At 43.5% G+C, this 26,863-nt stretch overlaps 1 protein-coding gene across 5 annotated transcripts in view; it reads left to right on the forward strand.

Annotated features, from left to right (window-relative positions):
- The window catches only part of ADCY7 (adenylate cyclase 7), a 144,363-nt gene extending 124,001 nt beyond the window's left edge, over positions 1-20,362 (forward strand). For all 5 annotated transcript variants that reach the window (XM_066583949.1, XM_066583951.1, XM_066583950.1 and 2 more), the window contains 12 exons: positions 2,198-2,295; positions 6,872-6,956; positions 7,049-7,186; positions 7,269-7,337; positions 7,449-7,612; positions 8,925-9,021; positions 10,392-10,550; positions 12,995-13,141; positions 13,232-13,339; positions 14,346-14,460; positions 16,053-16,177; positions 18,360-20,362. In XM_066583949.1, the coding sequence (XP_066440046.1) occupies positions 2,198-2,295; positions 6,872-6,956; positions 7,049-7,186; positions 7,269-7,337; positions 7,449-7,612; positions 8,925-9,021; positions 10,392-10,550; positions 12,995-13,141; positions 13,232-13,339; positions 14,346-14,460; positions 16,053-16,177; positions 18,360-18,506 (1,452 nt within the window). In that variant the 3' untranslated portion in view covers positions 18,507-20,362. The remainder of the gene's footprint in view (positions 1-2,197; positions 2,296-6,871; positions 6,957-7,048; positions 7,187-7,268; positions 7,338-7,448; positions 7,613-8,924; positions 9,022-10,391; positions 10,551-12,994; positions 13,142-13,231; positions 13,340-14,345; positions 14,461-16,052; positions 16,178-18,359) is intronic.
- Positions 20,363-26,863: the final 6,501 nt, after the last annotated feature.

Below are 26,863 nucleotides of genomic sequence, written 5' to 3' on the forward strand. Positions count from 1 at the left end.
TCCTGGCTCCCAAAAAATTTGAGTGTAAAGTGATTAAAAAGATGCATGTTTCCCAAAAAGGTAATAATAAAAGCTACAGCTCACCTTGAAAGGGAAAGTGAAAAAAAAAGTTACGAGTCTCAGAAAATGGCAAAAGAAAGCAATTTTTGTTGTAGAAAAAATGTTATTTACTTTTTAAAAATTTTAAACATAAAAAACTATATAAATTTAGATATCACCGTAATTTTACTGACCCATAGAACAGAGTTCATATGTCCTTTTTACTGCACTGTGAATGCTATGAAAACGAAACCCACTAAAAATGGCACAATTGCTTTTTTTTTTTTTTTTTTTAATATCGAACATAAAGTGGTACAAGTAGAAAAAACAATTTGTCGTACAAAAAACAAGCCCTCATGTAGCTAGGTCACTGGAAAAATAAAAAAGTTATGGCTTTTGGAAGGCAAAGATGAAATGAGAAAATAAGAGTGACAAATCTCCCTGGCCCTAAGGTGGTTTAGGTGATATATTGCTGGTACATTGCAGGTAAAACCATCTTACACGTTGTTTATGTTTGCGCTCCAGTTTTCTGCTGTGCCATAAAACCCCAAGGGTCCATTTAGACAAGACGACTGTCAGGCAAACGATGCCCGACACTTGTCCCTGTATATCCTCACTCCCGTGCTCCTGCACGGGAGCTAGAAGCACTGGCTCGCTCACAGAGTGGCCAGCAGGGGGCAGGGAGGCTGGAGGAGACTTCTCTCCTCTCGCTACCCCAGCCCCTCTCCATTAACCTAACATAGCGGCCGTTCAGTACTAAACGGCTGCGATTTACACTAAGCGATCAGCTCATGGCTCAATGTAAATGGCAGCCGCTCAGTACTGAACGGCCGCTATGTTAAGTCAATGGAGAGGGGCGGGGGTAGCGCGAGGAGAGAAATCTCCAGCCTCCCTGCTGTGAGCCAGCGATACTAGCTCCTGTGCAGCAGCACGTCGGCGAGTATGTGCGGGGACTAGTGTCGGGCATCGTTTGCCTGACATTCATCCCGCCTAAATGGGCCTTTAGTTACATAGTGACATCATCTTTTTGATAATTTTTGACAATCAAAGCTGATCTTGCAGGGAACAATGCAGGAAGAGGCATGACTGTTTACTGTCTTGTATACAATGCATTCATTCAGTAGTGCATGTTTAGTGATTGATGAAGTGGAGGCAATTATAAATGGCTTCTGCCTTCTCTCTGATCATGCTGGCTGTAACTGCAGACAACCAGATTTCTGCAGAAAGCAGACAGCTCCTTTCCCACTCATGTGGTTGGGCTTGGTATGACACCCATTCACGTCAGTTGGAACTAGGCCTGTAATACCAAGCTTGACCACTGCAGTGGGAATGGAGCTGTCTGTTTTCTGCGGAGTACCGTGACCCGGCAAGCAGATCAGTGAGGGTCCCAAGTAGAAAATAGGCGATCAATAGTTTGCAACTGGACAACCCCTTTAACCTATTCAAATGAATGGGTTATTTTTCCATCTTGGAATTGGACAGAACTAGCATGCTAAAATTGCCCATGTGAATATAGCATAAATGGGGTGTTCCCAGAACTGATACTTATCACTTGGGACCCCCACAAATCATAAAAATGGGTGGCCTGTATTCCCTGTTTAAATGAAGCAGCAGTTGAGCATGTACGCTGCTGCTTCATTCAAAGTGCATAGCGTTAACAGAGATAGTCGCCGACTAGTACCCCAACTAGTTATGTCCAGTTATCAATTTATTCATAAATGAATAATGGGAATAACAGAGGAATGGCACCAGCTGCAGATCTTAGGAAATGGGTATTTCTTGGTGAATACAATTCTATACTCAAACAGAACTCTAGGAGGAATGACAAGTCCTCATTAAGCAGATTAGGTTCTCTTGGGCAATCAGAAATGCCAACAGAGTCACATTAATAGAAGTCACTGAACCTTCTCAATCAATCTGAAATTCAAATGTTGCCCCTACACACAGAAGAATGGTAAGGGGACACTTGGTTGGTGCAGTGATGCGCACCCATGGTCATGCCCTCAATAGGCCTTTTCACGTATGCTGTAACAAGCAGGGTCTCTGGTGTCTGATTGGTCTGAATGTGTCTTATGTTCTTAATTTTACTATAGACACATTGTTTTATTTGAAGTTAGAAAACTTAATGTTTCCATGTTAACGTTTGCTTTATTTATAGTATCGCAGCATCAGAATCCCAAAGATGCGGAATTACTTCTTGTGCGCCGGCGCGGTGTTCCTCTGTATATTCTTAGTTCAGATATTGGTTATGCCGAGGTAAGTCCATGCAGTATCCTTACTGCTGGTTTTCTTTATAGTTAAAGGGGTTGGAACAAATTAAAGGTGTCCCAGCAATTGGCAGATCACCCCTAGTCTGGCTAACACATGATCAATGGGCCGCCTTAATTACACAGTTGCACAGAATTCACCCGAGCAGAAACGGCTGTCTTAAAGGAGTATTCCCAGAATCATGGTTTACTAAAACTTTGATCGGGAAGACGGAGTTCAATCTCACTGCTAAAACCCCCTCTGATCCTGAGAAACGGGGACTGGGCCCCTTCCTCCTCTTATTCCCCTCCTGCAATGAGGAAAAGCTTAAATGGATCAGCAGCCGAACATGCATAGTGTCAGAAATGGCGCTCGCCTATTTCTGTAAGTCCCATTAAAAATGCATACAGCAGCACTGCACATGCTTGACTGCTGCAATATTCACGCTCTTCCACACTGCAGGGCTGGGGGGGGGGGGGGTGTAATGTGGAGGCAGGGGGACATGGGAACCCCCTTTCTTGGGATCTGTGGGGGTTCCCCCAATCAGATTTATCACTTATCCTTTGGATGATTGATAAAACATGATTCTGGGGTAACCCTTTTAACCCCTTAGTGACCAGGCTTTTTTGCTTTTTTCCCATTTTTGTTTTTTCCTACTCCCTTTTAAAAAATCGTAGCTCCTTAATTTATCCATAGACGTCGCTGTATGAGGGCTTGTTTTTTGCGGGACGAGTTGTATTTTTCAATGGCACTATTTATTGTACCATATAATGTACTGAAAAACTTTTTACAAATTCTTAGCGGAGAGAAATGGAAAAAAAAATGACATTCCACCATCTTTCGGTGCGTCCTGTTTCTACAACGCACAAACTGCAACAAAAACGACCTGATATTTTTATTCTATGGGTCAGTACGATTACTACGATACCAAACTTCTATAGTATTGTTTTTGCTGTAGTATGAGTATTTTTTTTTAAAGATATTAAATTTTTCCGATAGTATCAAGTAGTTTCCGATAGTATCAATTTGGAATACATACGACTTTTTGATCACTTTTTATTGCGTTTTTTCTTGGAGACAGGGTAACTAAAAAAATGCATTTCTGGCGTTCTTTTTTTTTTTTTTCGGACGACGTTCACCGTGCAGAAAAAATAATGCACTACTTTGATAGATCGGACTTTTACGGACGTGGCGATATCAAATATATATTTTTATTTTATGATTTAGATTTTTTAAAAATAGATATGGCAAAAGGGGGGTGATTTAAACTTTTATAACTTTTTTTTTTTACAATTTAAAAAACTTTATTGATCTTTTTTTTTACTTTACTTTGAAGTCCCCCTGGGGGACTTTAACATGCGATGCTTTGATCGCTCCTGCAGTATGACGTAATGCTATAGCATTACGTCATACTGCTTTTTTACAGGCAGTCTATGAAGCCACCCTGTTTGGATGGCTTGATAGGCAGTCTGCTAAGGCAGCCCTGGGGCCATTCATTAGGCCCCCGGCTGCCATGACACCTGCACGGCTCCCCCGATCTCACCGCGGGGGGGCCGTGCGGGATCCCCGAACAGCGTTCGGGGCATTTAAAGGGTTAATAGCCGCGATCGGCCGATCGGCTATTGCCCGCGGGTGTCAGCTGTAATAAACAGCTGACGCCCGCACTGTATGGAGGGAGATAGCGGCGCTACCTCCCTCCATACACGTCTTGCAGCTGCAGGACGTAAAAACACTATGGCCCGGTCGTTAACGGGTTAAAGAGTCTAATCGAGGAGGTAACTAATAGGCCGTATTCACAGCTGGATAACCCATTTAAATCTATCTACATTTTACTTAGGGTACCTTTACACAGGACAACTATTGCCCAAATAGTCCAATAGCATGAATGTATGCAACAGTTGTTTTGTGTAAATACGGAAACCAATTGGGTGATCAGCAAGAATTTCACTAGTCCCTTTTTTCAAGCTCCCTTAAAAATAGTCGCTGGTTGATTAAAGGCCCATTTAGATACAACCATTATCACTCAAAAGCCATCTTTTGAGCGATAATCATGTGGAACTGCACACACATCGTGCAGTTTTCGTTATCCTGTTGCTCATCGTTGTCTTTCAGCTGCTGAAAGACAACAATGAGCCTTATCAGGGATTCACAGCGGGATACAGCTGATACTATTGTTTCAGCTGTATCCCTCTCCCTGATAACGGGTTGAGTATGAAGACCAGAGCTGTATAACAGCAGGGCTCTCCGTGCAGAAGACAAGCAGGGACACCCCGCTTGTCTTCTACATCCTCCACTCCGAGTGCCGGGCTGTATAACAGTCGGGCGCTCGGAGTGGAGAACAGCTGTATGCGGTACACCCCGCTTGTCTTCTGCAGCCTCCGCTGACAGCGCAAGGTGATTGCTCATCTTGCGCTGTAAATGGCACAACGGTGATCACTCAAAAGTCGTTTGAGCGACATCTCTTCAGCGATTATCGTTGCGTCTAAAACAGCCTTAACTGTCATCTGTTGTCACCAGGTAATCGTTGTCTTTCAAAGGCTAGCAAACAACTTTGCAGGGAGGTGTATGTTTTTCCGATGTGCGCCTCCTGCTGGCTTCCTCCATTTTTTTTTTTTTTTCTTAACATTTTGCCTGCCCCACTTACTGCTCATTGATTCCTGAAAACACATGAATACGTGCGAGTGATACTGACTGGACAGTCCCTGCTGGTCTTTGAAAGAACACTCATTGCTACGGTCTCCGGTTGGTTTTGGTCTTCCAATGTGCACTCACTGCTGCGGCCTCTTGTTCTTGCCTGCAAGGATTGTATTTTTTGGGTTCATCTGTAATCGGAGAGGTAAGTGAACAGCGGATTCATGTATGAATAGGCTCAAACCAAAAACCCGCAGTTCTTGCAGCTGAGAACGAGTGGCCGCAGCAACGAGTGTTCACTTGAGCCGCAGTGTTTGTTCACTCAAGGACCACTTGCTTGTATTTACGTGAGGAGGGGTTGACATTTTAAATAAGTGCCTGCCACAGAACCTCACATCCCCTAATGCAGTGTTCCCCAACTCCAGTCCTCAGGGACCGCCAACAGGTCATGTTTTCAGGATTTCCTCAGTATTGCACAGGTGATGTAATTCTTGTGAATGCCTCAGACATTGCCACAGGTGTTCTTACTATAGGATATCCTGAAAACATGACCTGTTGGTGGTCCCTGAGGACTGGAGTTGGGGACCCCTGCACTAATGAATTGCCAACAATTTGCTGTGGACTTGTGTTCACTTTGGAAACAGCTGAACAGTCGCTTTGTGTAAAAGCACTCGAGTCAGTTGTACGCTTTAGCGATATTTCGACCTACTGTTTAGATTATATGTTTCCATATAAAGCCACCCTTAAAGTGCCCCAGCAGTGCTACAGATGTCATATATGTAAACTCACAGCAAGGGTGGAGAATGGGGCAATAGACTGGGTATAAAATGAATGCTATAGAACCCATTGTCAAATACCCACATAAGGGAATCCTAATAAAGGAGTCCCTCTATTCAAGGATCCTCCTGTTTTCTCCAGAACGGAGAGTGGTCACAAAGAGTTCACTGAAATCGACGTGTCCCATCCTGCATCAATGTCATGCTTACATTCCTCTGTGTTGGCACTGAAGGAAAATGCAGTGCCAGCTTTTCCCACAGATTACAGTTGATGGCAGTGCCAGCTGAAGGACCCATCTAACACATATTTAAGTACTACAGAAGACCAGGACACAGATAACAGACCAGAAAATTCATAAACTAATGTGATGTCAGTTACTGAGCTCTTCAGTATGACCCATCCACAATGCATATATTTATATTCCACAACACTTCTGCTCAATTCAACCTAAACAACCAATCAGGTTGTGAATCGGCCAACTGCAACAACCAATCAGGTTGTGAATCGGCCAACCGCAACAACCAATCAGGTTGTGAATCGGCCAACCGCAACAACCAATCAGGTTGTGAATCGGCCAACTGCAACAACCAATCAGGTTGTGAATCGGCCAACTGCAACAACCAATCAGGTTGTGAATCGGCCAACCGCAACAACCAATCAGGTTGTGAATCGGCCAACCGCAACAACCAATCAGGTTGTGAATCGGCCAACCGCAACAACCAATCAGGTTGTGAATCGGCCAACCGCAACAACCAATCAGGTTGTGAATCGGCCAACCGCAACAACCCATCAGGTTGTGAATCGGCCAACCGCAACAACCCATCAGGTTGTGAATCGGCCAACGGCAACAGCCAATCAGGTTGTGAATCGGCCAACCGCAACAACCAATCAGGTTGTGAATCGGCCAACGGCAACAGCCAATCAGGTTGTGAATCGAGCAGAAGTGTTGTGGAATATAGATATATGCATCCTGAAACAGCCAAACTCTATAGTTAAGAGGAAAGTCTACTTACTTTTGTCCATATAGTACATATGAGAAATCTGGACAACTTCTCATTCTACAATGAATACCCATTAACAAGTGTTTTTTTTTCCTGTATGTAAATATCATTTTTTTACATTGTTTTAGAATAGAGAATACCTGTAAACACTGATATCGCCCCTGTTCTCTCTACAGGAGTGTAAAGCTGGGCGTTTCATTTGCTGCCGTCTTCTTATTCATCCTTTGTGTTCTACTAATTTTCTATGCAGACAAGTTGGTGGTAAGTCGATATATGAAAACATTTTCTAGGGAAATGAATAAATCTGCTGATTTCTGTCCCCCCTATGATGGTCACACTTTCTGTATTTGCAGCGTTTCTGTGTAGAGAGTTCCCCCCTGTCACGGGTCCTCTGTTCAATAGCTGAGACTGTTGAGACTAAACCACTGGTGCGAGTCCTGTTAGCTGCGCTGACCCTCGGAGCTCTGCTGGTCATTGCCATTCTTAATCTGGTAAGCCATTTAGGTGGAATTCGTAACCCCTCATTGTATATCTATAATGGGTCCATAGCGCTGACGCGTCTTGTGTTTTCAGCCTCTAGATGAAACTCTACGGACCTGCAACGGGTCGAGCCCAGACACTGAGGCTTGCCACAGTATCCCTGTGAGTTCACCTAGTAATGTCTGTGTATATAGTAGACTCTTAGATATAACCTAAAATACATCGCTGAGTAGATATCTTCTTGTAATGTGTTTTGGCATCTTTATCCTCCAGTATTATATATACTGCTGTATTTTGGGGCTCATCGCCTGTTCTGTGTTCCTGCGCATGAGCTTTGAGCTGAAGGTACTCCTGTTATCAGCAGCCTTCATCGTGTACAATGTGATCATCTTCCATACTCACGCACACTTGTTCAGGCAAGCCTTCCCAACCAACAGGTATGATGGCTTCTGGGGAAACTACTACATACTACTAAAACTTAAAGGGGTTGTCCAGGTAAGGGGACCTCCATTTGCAACCTGGTCCCAACACCGAGTCATGTGGTATGTACCATGTGTTGGCCATTATGTCATTGCAGGGGGGCTGGCTGTTCAGCTCATTTCAGTAACTAAGCCCTGTTTCTGCATCGGCCCTGAAAGAGAAGGCGGCTTGCTTAACCCTTTTCAATCCACCGTCTGACGTCTTCCTACATTCTGATTGAAGCCTGTGCAGCTCTGATGTCGGAAGACGTCCGACAGGGTATTCTTACTGTATATTGCCGACTGCTTTGTTGTCGGGGGGCCTCTCTGGCATGTCACATACTGCAGTACTGGCACTGGCCAGCGGATGGCACCATTGTAGAATGGTACAAAGAGAAAACTCCCTAGAAACTGAATCTAAAATTGGATTGCAAAGGGTTAATTAATTATGGAAATGAGCCGAACAATAATGAACCCCTGTGATCACATGATGGGTGACAGAAGAGCATGTTGTTGGGACAGGATCAGAAGTAGAGGTTCTGACACCGCTGGATAGGGCTTCCCTCCTGGACAACCCCTTTAAAGGGGTATTCCACTAATACATATTAATCTACTCTGTAACATCACAGAAAATGTAATAATTTTCCAACTTAAATAGTCTTTTATAAAATTCTCTTGTGTCTTAGAGATTGCTGTTACATGCTTGCTGTGGTGCCCTCTGCTGTTCTTTGATTTCCCCTTAGAACGCCCAGTTGTGCCCAGTGCTGGAGATGGCAGATGCTCAGTCCCATCATCCGCATCCTCCGGGCGGCAGGGATCCCTACTCTTGTACAGGCCTGATGATAAAGTTCAGCTGACTAGAAGGGGCTTCTTCACCTTAGTATTGAATGTATTAGATACATATTCTAAGAGCAAATAGAAAGAACAGCAGGGGGCATCACAACAAGTATGTAGCAACAATATATAGACACAGTAGCATTGAAAAAATAACTCTAATTAAAAACATATTTTGCATGATTTAATGAAATACATTTAAGATTTAATTGTTGGAAACACCTTTAGAGGAGTTTTCCAGGCAAATCCTACTGATGACTTATCAATAGTTGATCAGCTGGGGTCTGACGATTTTTAGACTTTTTTTTTACTCCACTTCAGAACTTTTCTACCAGTACTTCTAGACCTCGTCTACATCCTGACTCGTCAGATTGAGTTTAATGCATCAATGTATATGTATGTTTTTTGGTATTTTTCTTTTTGACCCACGAACTTTACATTTCCTATTTTCACACAGTAATTTCAGTGCCTCGGGGATCTTGAAAGACCTGCAGAGGATGTCCTGCTTTTATCTTTCTCTATTCTACTTGACATTAGTTTTACTGGCAAGACAGGTAAGTTGGATTATAATGTTCTAGTTCGGTGGTGCCCCCGCAGACTTGCCGTAAATCTCTGTTCTTACGGATACAACTGCTTTTTAACTCCAAGCTTACCCTCCCTAGCTGCTATTATCAGCAGAAGACACCTTGTCTGGCTCTACAGTTTGCCTGTAGCGTCTGCTGTGGGACAGAATGTTTTTATACAGGTGGCCATTCGAGTGACTAGCTGACCATGCTGAAGGGGTTGTACAAGTTTAAAAGGAGAAACGCTTTAAAGATATAAAATAACAAAAAGAAATGATACTCCCTTCTCTTCTCCCCCTGGAAAACAGCGTAGCGGATCCAGAGACGATCCTGGTCTGTTTTGTTTTGACAGCGGAAGTCAGGTGACAGCTGCAGCCAGTCAGAGGCCACAGCATCCCCGCTCATTCTGGCATCAGCACTCACATCCTGGGCGCCATGAAGCTTCTGCCTCTGATTTCTACCGTCACCACAGAGCAGGATTGTTGCAGGAGCCGCTGCACTTCTTCCTGCGGGAAGAAGAGAGTATAGTGTTTTTTTTTTATTTTTTAGACCCTGACAAGCTGTTTTAATTTTTTTTAAGTTGCACAACCCTTTTATTGCATATGGAAGGCTTGAGCATGACTAGAGCAAGAGCTTCTACTTGTGAATGATGAATGACACACCACGTTGATTCGAAGAAGAGGGTTTTGAGTGCAGAACCCTTACTATATACCAGGGATTAGTCTGATTACCATTTGGGAGTCGGGAAGGAATTTTCCCCCAAAAGGGCTAATTGGCTCCTGCCTCTTGGGGTTTTTTGCCTTCCTCTGGATCAACAACTTAGGAGGATAAACAGGCTGAACTAGATGGACATTGTCTTCATTCGGCCTTACATACTATATTACTATATTGTCCACATCCCCACCTTGGATGGGACAGTGACCAGGCTCATTATTCCCCTGCCCAATACCTACTAAGGTTTAAAGGGAATATGGACGGCTATCGTTGCTTTTCTAAAACAGGCTTGTAAACTCTTACATTTAAAGATTGGGTATTACGATGGATGGGTATTGTAGGAAAGGAAAACCAGGAGGATGATCAGCACTGCGTGTCCTCAGCAGCACCGATTATCTTCCTGTTCCTCCTTTCCTAGAGTCCAGACAGAGGTGCTTCTACCTGTCCGGCCGGCGTAGGCTGCAGCTGGTAGGACTCTCGGCACAACCGCTCCCAGTGAGTGCTTTACTAGCTCACACCTTTCTGTCTTATCATGGGGTTCAACACAAGGATCGCTCCTTCATCTATTTCAAGTATTAGTGTAGGCTGCGCAGTACAAAATAGTGTACATGCAGACATCTACTTTCATGTCTTGCCTCTATTTGCAGGTTGACTATTACTCCAGGCTAGATTGCTTGTGGAAGAAGAAATTCCGGAAGGAAGATGAAGAGATCGAAACGATGGAGAATCTGAATCGACTTCTTTTAGAAAATGTACTTCCTGCACACGTGGCTGCATACTTCGTCGTCGACAACAAAATGAATGAGGTAAAGACTATTTAACTATTATAGGATGCTCAATAATGAAGTGACTTTAGTGAAAAAATAGCCATGTACTAGTAAATCAGAAGCTAGAGGTGCAGTCAGTTTGGTCATATTTGTCTATGTACTGTGCCTATTAGAGATGAGCGAGCACCAAAATGCTCGAGTGCTCGTTACTCGAGTTGAACTTTCAGTGATGCTCGAGAGTTCGTTTCGAGTAATGAACCCCATTGAAGTCAATGGGCGACTCGAGCATTTTTGTATATGACTGGTGCTCCGCTAAGGTTTTCATTTGTGAAAATCTTAGCAAATCACCAAAGTCATGTAAAAAACACAGAAATGGATAGGGCAGGCGAGGAGCAACATGCAGGGCTGCATTTCGGGCTCCGAGGTCTCACTATTAAGCCACAATAGTGGCAAGAGTGAGACCCCCCCCCCCCCCCCCACTGTCAGCATAACGATCGTTCTGTTACAGCTGTGGCAGAGAAGAACGATGTTAGCCCATTGAATTCAATGGAGCCGACAATACAGCCGGCTCCATTGAAAGCAATGGGCTGCCGGCAAGCGCGGGATGAATTTTCAGGAAGGGCTTAAAAATATAAGCCTTTACCTGAAAAAGAAAGATTTTAGTGTAAAAAAGAATAAAAATGCAGGCATTCTCTTCAATGGAGCCGCTGCTGCTGCCAGCGACTCCATTGAAGACAATGGTCCGCTGGCACACCTGAATTCTTTTTCAGGGAAGGACTTTACATATAAGCCATTCCCTGGAAATAAATTAAAAGTGATTTAAAAAACAAAAAAAAATAGATACTCACCCCCCTTCAGCTGCCGGGGCACAGCCGTGTGTTCTCCTGCTGCCCCCTGCACTGTGGTGCTGAACTGCTGTCATTCAGCTGAGAGCTGCCCTGAGCCAATCAGAGGCAACACTCACTCACCCATTCATGAATTCATGAATGGGTGTGAGTGAGATCTGCCTCTGATTCGCTCAGCTGAGCCAATCAGGGGCATGTCTGACTCACACCCCCTTCACACCCACTGCAGGCCAGCCGCGCTGAACTCTGTCTGCCGGGACAAGGTGAATGTATATATGTGTGTATATATATGTATATATATATATATATATATATATATATATATATATATATATATATATATATATATATATATATATTTTATTTTTACACATTTCTGGATGAATTGCAGGGAAGGGCTTATATATTTAAGCCCTTCCCGACAATTCATCCCGCGATCGCCGGCAGCCCATTGCTTTCAATGAAGCCGGCTGTATTGCCGGCTCCATTGAATTCAATGGGCTAACATCGTTCTGCCGGGACAAGGTGAGTATATTTTTTTTTTTATTTTTACACATTTCTGGATGAATTGCAGGGAAGGGCTTATATATTTAAGCCCTTCCTGACAATTCATCCCGCGATCGCCGGCAGCCCATTGCTTTCAATGGAGCCGGCTGTATTGCCGACTCCATTGAATTCAATGGTCAGTGCTCGTTTAATCGAGACGAGTACCGCGTGGTGCTCGTCTCGAGTAACGAGCATCTCGAGCACCCTAATACTCGAACGAGCATCAAGCTCGGACGAGTATGCTCGCTCATCTCTAGTGCCTATATAAGACCCCCCACACCCTTGTAGTGGCCTCTGCATAGGGAGAAACATTACCTCCCTGGCTCGCGTTAATGGGCTCTCACCTAGCCAATATGAATATTCTGGTTTGGCTTGCATCCCTAGTCCTATTGCAAGGCCTGTTAAAGGTCTGATATTGACTCTTACGGTGGCTACCATTCCAATATGTGGCACTGTGGAGGATTATTTCACTCGTTATTATTTTCACTCATTTGCATAGGATTCTATTTTCTTAAAGATATTGGCAATTTTCTGTTTAATGGCCCCCATTTTTCTAAAGTCACATTATGAAGTGCAGTGTCAGACAGACCTTCATCAACTGAATGATAGCTTTACCATAACTTGGTACTAATAAATCTCCTTCGTTGAGTATAGTTGTATAATTATCTACCCTATGTACAGTGTGGCTCTCTAGTTCGTATATTAAATGCAGTACAGTTATCTCTACACAGCTCACAAAGCACACCCTCCCGTGGAGGTCAGTGTGCCGTCTCCAGACCAGTTTCCCTTGCAGAGTGGATTATCTGCACAGACAAGATGGCCGCCATCCTAATCATGTGCAGAAAATAGAATAAAAATATGTATAGACAGAAAATAAAAACCAATTAAGAAGAAATCAGATTTATTGTCCGGTTTTATATCACTAAAAGGGAAATCTAAGCAATACATTCCCTTTAAGCCCTCACGCTCCATATAAAACCCATGAGAAGAGCGAGGACAGAACATAACATTTTATGTAATGCTGTGAAATAGACGTCTATTTTTTGTTTTTTTTTCCAACCATCCCTCATGTTGACCATCCTTTACCACCAGGACCTCTACCACCAGTCGTATGACTGTGTCTGCGTGATGTTCGCCTCAGTGCCGGAGTTTAAGGTCTTCTACACCGAGTGTGATGTCAACAAGGAGGGCCTGGAATGTCTGCGACTTCTAAATGAGATTATAGCTGATTTTGATGAGGTATTTGGGGTTTTTCATCTTCGATTTTTGTCAGAAATGTTCATCTCTAAGGTTACATAAACTGGTAATTGTTTAATGTTTTTTTCCCAGCTTCTAATGAAACCAAAATTCAGCGGTGTGGAGAAAATAAAGACAATTGGAAGTACTTACATGGCAGCAACGGGTCTAACGGTGACCCCGGGACAAGAAAATAATCAGGTGTGTTCATTACGTACAATTTTAGTAAAATTGTGTTTTATGTGGTGCTGCTGATCTGCGGATCCTGGGAACGTGGGAGCTGCTAACTTGTTGGAAGAACTCTGTGTGAGTACGGAGATTCTAACTGGACGTGTTGTGTTTATGTGGTTGGGCTGGAAGGGGGTGGCCCACCAATCAGTAGTGAGGGCCGCTTATGTATAGTTGGAGCTGGAAAGGCTAGGTTTGATTTTTGGTGATATCTGAAGCGTCTGATATCTGTATTGCTGCATCTAAAGTGAAGAGAATAAACCTCATATTGATTTTGGAAGATCTGTGTCCGGGCTGCCTGAATTGAAGATGTGCCCTGTGTTGCCTATCCCAGGCAATCCCCAGCTAATTCCTATCACAATAGGTTGATACAATGAAAAGACATTTTCATCAAATTCAACCTTTCTTGGACTCAGCTTTTTGATCCAGGAGAGTGAGAATCAAACTCTGGGAAAAGAAGTTCCTTCTTCACCCTACAAGGCTGGTCAGACCGTTTTCCTAGTTTTCTTCTCATTATACTTCTGGATACTATTAAACGTAAGAAAATGTCTACTATTACTAATTCTTGTGGTATGGAATTCCAAAGTTTGCCAACTCTTACTGTGAAGAACCCCTTTCTGAGCTGCGGGTGGGAAATAATTTACATGTGGCAAGATTTCCACTGTCCATTGAATGGTTCTTAAAGACATCAATCCGAAGGTGGCTTTTTATTGTACTTAGGTTAAAAAATGTGTTATTTCTCAATAATGGCTGGATCCCTGTTTTACTGATACAGATCTCCAGATCCCGTGCATAGCCATAGATGTAAAACAGAACATGCTGACTGCCTGTAGATGCCACAAGAGGGAGATTATTACATATGGTTCTGTGTATAACATGCATACTGAGTAATCGTGTAATCTGCGTGTAGTTAGTACTTTTGAACCAGCTCGCCTATATCCTATTCCTGTTTGGTATGTAATTCTTACGTTTCTTATAGGACCAGGAAAAACAAAATGCACAAATAGGAATCACTGTTGAATATGCCATAGCGCTCATGCAAAAGCTGGATGGAATTAATAGACATTCCTTTAATAACTTTCGCCTGCGTGTAGGTGAGTTGCTGAATACAAAGTATATATTGACTGAAATAACAGGACTTAAAGTGACATTCAAGTTTTGGGACAGAATTCTATCCCAAGACAGGAGGGGGAGTATATTACTTACCACTGCTCTTTTTTACCGTCCCTCCGATCTAACGGTTCCAGTCTCCTGTTTTCGGCCGTGCCAGATGGCCAAAGCAATTTTCTTACTACTTAATGCACATTGTACACTGCTCTCTGATTGCCCAGTGCTGATCCTGTGAGTAGCTCTGGCCAATTACAGAGCAGGTATAGTGCATTAGTAACCTAAAACACTACCAATGCACTGTGGGGATTTGGTAGTCTAAAGATTGCGTCCGCCATCTTGGACAGCTGAAGATGGGAGCTGGAAACGGTCAATTTGGTCTTGAGACAGAATTTTGTTTTGCAACTGGAGGGCTATTTTAAATAAGTCTACTGAAGCCTTTATGGTTATAATGTGCACTTGGATGTGTCAATAAAGTTGAAGCTATACCAATGTTCATTTATTTCCCACACCTGGACAAGTTCGTGTGATCTCAACAACTATGGAAATGGTACACATCAGATAGAGGATGATATGCAAATGGCTCATTTACCATCTCCTGCTGAGGGTTTCTCAATAGTTAGTATAGAACCAACTTTTCAATAGGTCTTGATCATACTACTGAGATACATAGCTTTGCATTAGCGCTGTAGAAACAGAACAATAGGAACAGGCCACAAAAGTTTGAATAGTCTGATTCTGCAGTCATACTCCCCCTCCTCTGTCCCTTCTATACATTTGGTAGGTCAGCGAGAAGTAGAATACACATCGAGTAGAGTTTTGGCCCCAGACAGTTTAGGCCTCATGTCAACGGGTGGGGCGGATTCTGCGTGGGGGAGCCCACAGCGGAATCTGAACCTGCCCACGGCAGAGGACCCTGCATATCTGTGTGGGCAGGCGGCGGCGTCTGCACAGACCTCCGGGATTTCTGCACTGCGGATGGTCCGCACGGCTCACTGTCGGGCATGCGCAGTACAGATTTAAAGAAAAAAAAAAATCCCCTGCTTTTCCGCGGGATCGGTGAGCCATCCGCAGTGTCAGCTTCGGGCAGGCCGCGGATCGGACGGCTTCCATTAACTGAAATGGAGCCTGCTGCGATTTGTTTTCTGCACCAAAAGGTCCGCAAAACAAATCCGCATGCTCTAATTCATTTGCGGGCGCCCATGCTTCTCTATGGGTGGCTTGAGTTCTGAGTGCCCAGCGTGGACATTGGGGCTTAGCTGTTAACATGGGGACGCATAGAAACTGTGGGGGAAAAATAAATCGGGATCAGACGTTTTTGATCAAAATTTGCTGCATTTTTTTTTCATTTTAGATACACTAGGACAATAAAATTAAAAAAAAAATGCAATGGTGGATATTGCCAGGATCCTTCACACATTCTTTAAGGCTGTGTGGACAGTAAAAGATGGGGAAGAACATTTTTCATTGGTTGGCCATGTTTCTGCTTTGGTACTCCCTTTGAAGCTGCATTGATAAATTAGCCTTTGCTTAACATGCGATGGCCCTGACAACAATAATGGATTCTATAATCTTTTAGGGATAAACCATGGACCTGTTATTGCTGGTGTGATTGGAGCTAGAAAACCCCAATATGACATTTGGGGGAATACTGTGAATGTGGCCAGTAGGATGGAGAGCACGGGAGAACTTGGAAAAATCCAGGTAATGTATTTACCCTTCTGCTGTTTGGGGCAGAAATGCTGAAAACAATAAAAATCACTGAAGTAATTATCACAGTATGAGTACATAGTAACATAGTATGTTAGGTGGAATGAAGACAATGTCCATTTAGTTAAACATGTTTTAACCCCCTTGTTGGTCCAGAGGAAGGCAAAAAAAACCCCAGCAAGGCAATTGGCTCCTATGGAGGAAAAAAATTCTTTCCTGACTCCATAATGGCAGCCAGAGTAATCCCTGGATCAACAACCCACTGGTCGCCTAATGTCTATATCCTGTAATATCATAGCGTTCTAGAAAGACATCTAGTCCCCTCTTAAACTCCTCTATGGATTTTGCCATCACCTCCTCGTCTTCAGGCAGAGAGTTCCACAGTCTCACTGCTCTTACAGTAAAGAACCCCCTTCTATGTTGGTCCTGCTTTCTTCTAGACGTAGAAGATCCCCTTTTGTTACCGTCGCAATCCTGGGTATAAACTGATCAAAGTTTTGAATAGGACAATAAATATTTAAAGTTCCTCATAAATGATTAACTAAATTAATTGTAAACCTTTCCAATAGATGTATCCTTGGGCTTATCCTGCAGCGTGCATAGAAAAATGATTTTGATTTATTTGCCTTTAACGGGTTTCTTTGGGAGAAGGAGTTTGAGGATGTGGAGCAGTAGTCACTTGCACATAGGAAGTGAAACCCCAAGATAAGCGATGACCAGAGTTGAGCCCTGGATATGCACAGCGATGGCTTCAGCGAGCGCTCTTGTGTGGAGGGGTTTTAAACCGGTTTCACACTGGGGAACTCTTGTGAAAGATGTTACTGTGAGGGAACTCTGAACTATTTAGGCTAAATGCAGACATGCTGGAACATTCTCACTGTGGATTTGCTGCAAAATCCGCATTGTAACATCTCCTATTTGTGAACCCAATTTCCTACAGGAGCATTTCATGGCCTATTTAAACTTCTCATGCCTATTAGGTGGTCTCCACTAAGAGTAACTGTACTCATTGAGTGAGTAATGGCCACGCTCCCCCGCTCATCACTGGCGGGCAGGATCAGGGTTGGTACTTCTAGCATGCAGTGCCTCTGCTAGATGGAAATAGAATTTGTTTTTGTTCCTCATGGCGCCCTGGTTTGGAATCGCTGTGGTCTGGAAAACCTATTGTCCTTGTGATATAGATATAGCAACACCACGGAGCACAACTTGGATTGTTTTGCACCACAAGTGGTTACTGGCAGCTCAGGAGCAGGAAATCACGGTAAAATGCATGACATAAAATATATTCTTAGCTGTTGTAGTTAGTCACTTGTAACGAGAAAATTAGGTTTAATTAAACGAAGTCAAATGAAGGATCGGACTAAAAAAAAAAAACACAACCTGTCATCAACTATAAGCGCCATAAATTATGGTGCTTTTAGTTTAGATGATGGAGAGTCCAGGGAGCTGCGTCTTACACTCACCTGGCCCCACGTCCTGTGATATCTCCCGGCAAATTCTGCACACGCACAACCAGCTTGACTCTTTGCAGAAGTCTGTGCACATGCACTCACACAGCTCTCTGAAAAGAGCCAAGCTAGATGTGCGCACTGACTTTGCCAAGGCACACCGCAGGAACGGGTTACCAGGTGAATGAGACACAACCCCCTGGACTCCCCAACACCTAAACTAAATACACCATAATCTATTTGAAAGGAATCTTGCCATCAACTATAAGCACCATAAACTAAGACGAGGATCATAGCTCTAACCGCAATCTAACTAGAGATAGACATTTAAATGAGAGCTGTATATACAGAACTTGCAGGTCTCACTTCAGCTTGTGGGGTGACGAGCAGAAACCACAGATCCCGCCATGACTTCAGGAGAGGAGTAAGGCCTTGGTCAGATGAGCATGTTTTTTGCGCAGGGAAAAAGATGGCATCTATTAGAACCATTGGTTTCCTATGAAGTGTTCACATGTCCGTTTTTTAGAAGCGCAAAATACTCACACCTGCAAAAGAAAGGATATGCAAGTGCAAATGCACCCCTTCACGAGCATTTTGCACAAACGTGGAGTGCATTTTTTTGCACACATAGGCGCGCAAAAAAAATTGCTGGCCTGACTAAGGCCTAAAGGGAGCCCATCATAAACTGAGTAAATCTCTAGTGGTGTTTCTTTGTTCTTTCTTACCAGGTGACAGAAGAGACATGCCATATTTTGGAAGGATTGGGTTATTCCTGCGAGTGCCGAGGACTGATCAACGTTAAAGGGAAGGGCGAACTCAGGACATACTTTGTTTGTACAGACATGGCCAAATCCCAGAGCATTGGCATGAACTGACTTTTTTGCCTTTTTTATTTTTTGCGTATTTAAAAAGTACAGAGAAAAGTTTTACATGCTGCCTTATTTTATATGAAGACTTTGCCTGGAGAATATTTGCTAAAGTTTGCTACATATACAGTATTTCTTGCCCAACAGTGGAGGTTGGGAATGCCAGATGAAAGGGTGGTTTATACCTCAAAGTGATTACTTTGCAGAGGCTTGTATTTTAGGAATTCTCTGTTGGGTTATTTGTACAGGATTGTTATTGCTTCTTCTTGGACACAGGAAAGGTAATTATAAAAGGGTCCGAACCGCTATAACAAATGCCAATGTGCCTTGCTTGGCAAATCTGAGTCTTCCGTTGTGAGACGGTAAAAAGCCGGGTAAGAAAAATATGGTGAAGTCAACAATAAAAGGGAATCTTCTAGACTTAAGAATACCTGGAAAGTAGGTCCAGCTCTGTTGCTATTGGAAAGCAGGGTTGTTGTGTAGTTCTGCAGAGGTATATTATGTATTACATATAGCTTGAGTACCAATGTATTACTTGACCATAAGACAAAAGAACAAGGCTGAGAGGATGTCTGTACGAGACTTAGTGGCAGGGTTTTATTAATCTTCACTGGTTTTATCTATTAAGTCTGGTAGTGTAGTAGACTCTTCTTGTACAGCTTCATACACACAGACGCCTTATGGGTCCATAATATGGCGCCCATAGCCTGCGCTCTACGTCCATATTGTACCTCTGTGTACTCCAAATTTTATACATAGATGACTGATCACCAAAGTGAAAGTTGATACTACATTGTGAGACCAAAAGGAAGGGCATGGCATGGCCCAGCATTGCAGCCATAGAGAACAAGGCAGTTATGTCCACAATGAGCAATGTATTCAAGAATTGATATGTTGACAGGGTGAGGCTCTCTAAAAGCTTTAGTCATGGTTAGTCTTTTGCATCTTAAACTTAAGGAAAAAAAAGTATAATCAAAAACATGCAGGCTGAGTACATATACAAGGTAACTACAAAAGGGATGTGTAGTACTGAAGCCATTACTTACCATTCACTGCCATGAAGCAAGAAACAAATGAGAATTCGTAAACTGATTGTGCCAACTGCTGAATTCTTTTACCCCTATTGTCCAAGCCGCCAGGAAAAATGTTGAACAGGGTCTGGTTATATTAATCAGACGAACTGTGGGCTGTAGGTGTATACAGGTGTGTATATACTGTTAAAAAGGTTTGGTATCGTGTTAGCTAGTAGAGGAAAGCGTGATTGTTCTCAGTAAGAGAAACCAAGTAATCTTGTAGATATGATAGCTTTTAATGGCTAACAAAAATACATGATGTTACAGCAAGCTTTTGGATTCTTATCGACCCTTCATCAGGTTGATGAAACTAGTTTGGATGGCACACAAATATGGATGTGACCACAAACATGTCACTAGCATAGAGCAGATGAGCGTTATCATACTGAAGGGTAACTTCAAATCACAGCGCCACAGCAGAATTTGGAAATATAAATTTATGGCCCTGTTTGATACACTCAAGAATGGAATGAACCTCAGCCTGGGATTCTTGTATAAGTGGAGAATATGAAAGATCTGAAGGAGGTCAAGAGGGGTGTCCCCTTCCCAATTGTTTGTTTTTCATAAAAAATCAGAAATTGATTGTAAGATTTTTGCTATCTAATCAGAGGTAGTGTTTCCATCATCTTCTATGTGCAGTAGAGATAACAGATATCATAAATCTGTCACATTCCTCAGCTCAGTGGACTGATTTAGTATTTATCTCTTTGCTCAGATTGTCTTGTGTTATTTTAAGTCTCAAATTTCTGTGTGTGAACATTTATTTAGATCAAGAGGGGTGTCCCCCCCCCCCCCCCCCCTCCCTTCCCCATCTGTATGTTATATTTGTGTGCCATCAAACTAGTTTCATTAGCCTGATTAAGGGTCGATAAGAACCCGAAAGGTTGATGTAACATTGTGTATTTTTGTTAGCCATTAAAAGGTATCATATCTACAAGATTACTTGGTTTCTCTTACTATATACTGTTATGTACTGCTGTGACTCCTTGAATGGTATGAGGCCATACATTATGTGGTCTACCAAAGGTGACCTGGGGTTATGGCTTGGCTCAAGTATACAGCAGAAGATAACATTGCCTGAAGCTCCCAAATTTATATTTGCCAAATAAAGGTTTGGTGAGGACCTGTAGACCACCAGAACCCCTTTAGGGTATGTTCACATGGGCGAATTCCACTTCAAAAACTGGCTCAGCTGCAGATTTCTTCCATGGTTATGCACATGTATACCTGCAAAGCAGTTCATGGATCTATCCTTTTTTCAATGGTTAAATCCACATTTGCAATTCCCATCGTGGATGCCATGTCAAGAAGTGAAGTTACTGGTTTATTCCACATGTGCAAAAGAAATTCATGCCACATAGACTATGGCACAGATTAATAAAAGGGCATGGGGCACTTTAGACATGTGAATGTGCTGCTCAATCCATGATGAAACAATCTGCTGTGTGAACTTACCCTTATGCATTATTACTTCTTATGCGAGAGAGGATTTGGGCATAATGAGGTGCCTGAGTAACTGTGTAGCTTGATCTGCCAGTCTAACAGTAGCTTTAAGCTTCTGGCAATAGTGAAGAATGCCAGCAAAATGGAGGTACCATTTAAGACATTTGTGTCTCGCACCCATTGATTTTATTGATTGTCTATAAAAACTCCCAGACATCCAAGTTATCACCTGACAGAATCTAAAATATGTCACATAAATGGATTTTCCTTACCGAAATAACATCCTGTTGAAAGGGGGTCCATCTGCTGAGACACCCACTGACCATGAAAATGGGGTGCATGAAGGTGTTTGAATGAATGGAACGGTGATCATCAGTGCACACTTCTGCCGCACATAGTCTATGTAGAGGTATGTACATGGCCTATTGTTTCAGTCCGATTATTTTGACAAAAAAAATTGGTTTGAAAAATTAGAAGGAAATAGGACACATTCACTTGAGTAGGTGTATGCACATGCCCTTTTTTTTGCCTTAACCCTTTGCATTCCAATTTTGGATTCAGGGTTTCCTAGGGGACTTTCTCTTTGAGCCATTATACAATGGCATCATCTGCTGGCTAGAGACAGTGCTTGAGGCTTAAGGGGTTTTTGTCATTAGTAAAAAAAAAAACACTTACGTATTCCTCGCCAGGCAGTCTTCTTACTGAATCTTCTACTCGACGAACTTCTCCCGACTCCGCCAGGTCCCCGGGTCATCTCGCAGCAAGCTGACCGGATCCTCCTCTTATTTTGGCGCATCCATTAGCTGCAGTTCACTTCCTGCAGGGCAGTGAACACTACAAGTGACGCAGCGTTCACTGCCTAGCAAGGACTACTGAAACATCATCAGCCTGCCTTAGCGCTCATGCGCGATATCTCGCCTGTAGTGTTTCATGTAGTACATGAAACACTAGCGGCGAGACTTTGCGCATGTGCAGTGGTGCTGGCAAGCATTCAGTATTTCCTGCTAGGCAGTGAATGCTAGGTCATTAGTGACTGGATACCCTGCCCTGCAGGAAGCAGTATGCCGGCAATGTATGCTTCATCACAGGAAGAAGAGGATGCGGCCGGCTGGAGGCAACGTGACTTGAGGCACTGGAGAAGCCAGGAGAAGATTGGTAAAGTGTAGATTGGGTAAGGAGACTGCCTGCAGAGGAATAGGTAAATATAGAATTTTTTTTTTCCCCTCAATGACAGAACCCCTTAAAAAAAAAACCACATGCACACCTAATATCTGCTTCCTAGTGTTGTTCCAGAGGAAGGCGCTCATCTGTCTCTGGAAGGAGCATTGAAATTAAATGATGAACACTGTGCCATTTATTTGGGGACTTTCAGAACCCCAGCAGTCAGATACTTAAAGGGGTTGTCCCGAGGCAGCAAGTGGGTCTATACACTTCTGTATGGCCATATTAATGCACTTTGTAATGTACATTGTGCATTAATTATGAGCCATACAGAAGTTATAAAAAGTTTTATACTTACCTGCTCCGTTGCTGGCGTCCTCGTCTCCATGGTGCCGACTAATTTTCGGCCTCCGATGGCCAAATTAGCCGCGCTTGCGCAGTCCGGGTCTTCTGCTTTCTTCAATGGAGCCTCTCGTGCAGGGTGCCGGCTCCGTGTAGCTCCGCCCCGTCACGGGCCGATTCCAGCCAATCAGGAGGCTGGAATCGGCAATGGACCGCACAGAAGAGCTGCGGTCCACGGAGGAAGAAGATCCCGGCGGCCATCTTCACCGGTAAGTATAGAAGTCACCGGAGCGCGGGGATTCAGGTAAGCGCTGTGCTGTTTTTTTTTTAAGTCCCTGCATCGGGGTTGTCTCGCGCCGAACGGGGGGGGGGGGGGGGGGGGGGGGTTGAAAAAAAAAAAAAAAAACCCGTTTCGGTGCGGGACAACCCCTTTAATTTCCTAAACCTATGACTGGGAGATGAGCTCTTTTGGTCCGTGTGCCGATAGCTGTACACAGACTGCACATAGTCACAGGCGCACTTCTCATGTCTAAGGCCTTGGAGAACATCAGCAGAAGCCTCTTATTGCTTACATGTGCATCTCCTGCATGAGGTTATAAATGTTGCACCCAATATTGAGCAATCACCTGCCTGACAGGAATCCCACACAGGAAAGTGTCCACATCTGATTTTACCATGCTGCCCCGTGTTCTTCTAGGAATATGACTTGACTCCAGATTTTCTCTCACGGCCGATTGTCTGAGATATCACAATAGTATTTTAATAGTAGAGTGGGAAGTTGATACTGCAGTGGACATGACTGTCTTCATGGCACTGAAGGGATTTGGCCCCAGCATTATTAGGAATCAGTCTTCAATTCTCAACGATGTTGCATGATGTAGCAGTGGTTATAAAGCAGGGCCTTCCCTTTACTGGGTGTTCCAATGCATCTAAAATAAAGCATCTTGACAGTCTTAAAAATGTACTGTTTTGTGGCTCCAGGTCACATGGAGATCTTTACAGGCCTATGTGACTCCAGCAGTCCTATTGCATTCTATTGCTCCCTTTCTAATTTACTGCGTCTACATTAGGAGGTTGACAGGTGAGAGGAAGAATGGCGGCAAGATCAGACGATACTGGATATGTTTGTAGTCCATGGAGACACAGCTGACAGTAGGAGCTGTAGCCACAAAACAGTACATACTTTAATGACCATACCGATGCTTCTGGGCTCTAAATCCACACCAATATAAGTGTATGGCGTGGTTTAAAGCCCAGGACCGTGCACCGGAGGTGTGGTACCAAGCAGGTGTAAAGCGCATGCAATCTTGCAGCAGCAGCTGTGTGTCCTGACAAGATCGAAGCAATTTAGTCCTCCTGTCCTTCCTTTTGCAGATTACATATAGCTCATTAATCACTATGTAATGAATAGGCAGCAGAATAAAGTTCCCCACGCCTAGCCGCCCCGTTCACCCAAGACTATACCTCTTATTTAGCAAAGTAACCGAGACAAGATAGGGAACTTGTTCTAATATCTGAATGTGACTTTGCTAATTTAATTTAAGCAAGACTGAAGAATCTTTTATTTAAGGGGCCGTGTTTGAAGCTTTATTGGACAGGAGAGTTTTTTTATTTTTTAAAGGGACAGATCTTAACAAATGGCCTCTAGAACTCCGACAAGAAGGAAGATAAATACATGATATACAGGATATTTCCAGCACAAGAAAGTTATTTCTAACCTGCTGTCCTCATGTCTGTAGTGGTAGACTACACCATGTTGTGTTCCATCATCTGTGGAACGTTAATGTAGGATATTGTATTTTAATAGTTTTTGTAACCCCTGGAAGTAACTTTTTGTATTTATTTATGGTTCTCATGCAGATTCCTCATGTGCCCCTGTATGACTAATTACTATGTAATTTAATTGCCTTAATGTCATTGTTTTGATTGTGGCATCCGTCATTCAGTTTTATCCAGCCATGGATTAAAATATCATATAGGTCAAATTACACTTTATCAAGTTGAGTGTTTGTTTGCATTTCAGTTATTAAAACGTTAACTAAACTTAAAAAAACTTTACCTTGTGTTAGTGATGTGTCAGACGTTTGGATCGGTGAGGCCCAGTTGAGAGACCTTCACCCCCATCACGATCACTAAAGCCAACATCAGCAGAAGTGTTTATCTGAGCGCTGAGCCCGTTTGGCCGTTTCGGTCACTGTTCTGAGCTCTACAGAACATCTATGGCACCCAAACACAATGACAGCTGAACGGGGATAGCACTTCTGCCTATTTGTTTTAGTGAGTGGTAGGGGTCTCAGCACCCGGACCTTCACCAATCAGAACTTCTTCCAAGTTACGCTGATAGGGGGAAGTTTTGAAAATGTAGTTATACTTCAATATAAACGTTGTTTACCTTTGGACACAGTTGGCAGCTTTGTATATTAAAAAATGTATTATGTATAATTGTGTTAAGGCTATAGATTCTTGTGATGCTCAAAGCTTGGGTAAGTACTCACCGTCAGGCTGAGACACTCATCCGTATTACAGATTTTGTTACTTACAGTAAAATCTTTCTCGTCTCATTCATTGGGGAATACAGCAAAGACATTGGGTGTAGCGGCTGCCCCGAGGAGGCAGACACTAAGTAAAAGTTAGTTCCTTTTGCAGCCATTAAGCTAAATCAGTTTGTATGCTCTGTCCCCCAATGACTGAGACGAGAAAGATTTTACAGGGAGTAGCAAATTTTTTTTTTCTCTTGTCCGTGGTGTCATTGGGGGATACAGCAAAGACCTTGGGATATCCCAAAGCAGTTCCCAGGTCATGATTCTGTGACAGAACGGCATCACAAGAAGCAGTGGGGTACACTCTGTAGAATTTTGAGAAGATATGAAGAGAAAACCACCCAGAGGCCTCATTGCGGAAAGTTCAAAAGGTGCCCACCACCCGCATAGTACGAACCATAACTTAGAAAGGCAGGTTTCTGCCCCCAGCTTGGTAGGCCTCTCTAATCAGTGACTTGATACAGGGAGTGGTAGTGCGAATTTTAGGCTGTCAGGCTACAGTTGTGCCCCTCCAGCATGATAAAAAGGGAATCTGAGCAGTGATAAGATGTGGTGCGTGCCAAGTAAATTCATAGAGCTCTCATAAGGTCCAGATGGTTGAGATTTTTCGCTCGAGTATGAGCTGGGGTCAGACAAAGATAGTAGAAGGGGGAAACCACATTGGGTAGAAAGGAGGGTACCGGAGAAAGAACCTCCTTGTGTTGGTGAAGTACCAGGAAGTGAGATTGACAGGACAGAGCTGCCAGCTCAGACACATAAAAGGTTCAAAAGGCATTCAGAACGCACTCGAGCTCCCATGGCAGGGTAAGGAGGTGCAGAGTGTACCGCCCCCTGGAGAAAAGTACGTATTACCGTCTTAGAGGCGCTGAGAAAGAACAGAAGGTGCGTAAACTTGCCCATTCAGAGAACATTAACTCAGGCTTATCTCTAAATCTTCTTGGAGAAAGGCTCAATAGGCTTCAACGAGAGTGGCCCTGCCAGGGAGCCCGCACAAAGAAAGGTAACCAGTGCCAGGAAAAGGTACCTCGGGGCAAGGAGGAACTCATGGAGACAGGGAAAAAAAACGAACGTGAGGAAGTAAGGAGCAATAGGGAGTAAGGAGCAATATTACCCTTATAAGTGTGCTGTGCCAGCAAGTCTGCTTCCAGTAAGAAACCCCTTCCACATCTCGTCTCCCTTTGGGGGGAGGGAGGTCCCAGGCTTGGGAAGGATGATGGGGAACCAGCTCTGATGAGCTATCAGGGAGATAAGACTCCCCTGTGACACTTTTGCTTTGGGAAGCAGGGGGAGAAAGGAGATGTTAGGGCCACTTCAATGCCCCTCTGCAGTGGTTTAACAGCTGGGTTACACTACCCCTGTATTTCCAATTCAAATGGGAGAGAAATCCAGACTCAGGAAGTCCTGCAGAAAAAGGAGGTCTGCCTCCTATGGCCACTAAGCTAAAACGGATTTAGCATAGTGGCTGCAGGAGGTGGTATAGCTGGTAGGATGAGCTCACACGGTTTTGCTTAGTGTCCGCAGCTATACCAAAGTTCTTTGCTGTCCCCCCCAAAGACGAGAACTGGGCACTCTATTGCCAGATTTCGGCTCAATGGCCCCTGTGGATACATTCTATGTATGTGCCAAGAGCTTTCCCAGGTCAAAGGCTGAATGTAGTGTTAAAACATGATGTGACCAGAACCCACCATGCACACAATAGGCACCGCACTCACAATGTTGTTGCTGTTACACAATACAAGAAATTTGCAAAAAAAAGCTGCAGCATCTCTACCCCATTATTTTTTAGCCATATTAACTCCAGACAGAC

The sequence above is a fragment of the Eleutherodactylus coqui genome, chromosome 11 (assembly GCF_035609145.1).
Source record: "Eleutherodactylus coqui strain aEleCoq1 chromosome 11, aEleCoq1.hap1, whole genome shotgun sequence".
Taxonomy (NCBI): Eukaryota; Metazoa; Chordata; class Amphibia; order Anura; family Eleutherodactylidae; genus Eleutherodactylus; species Eleutherodactylus coqui.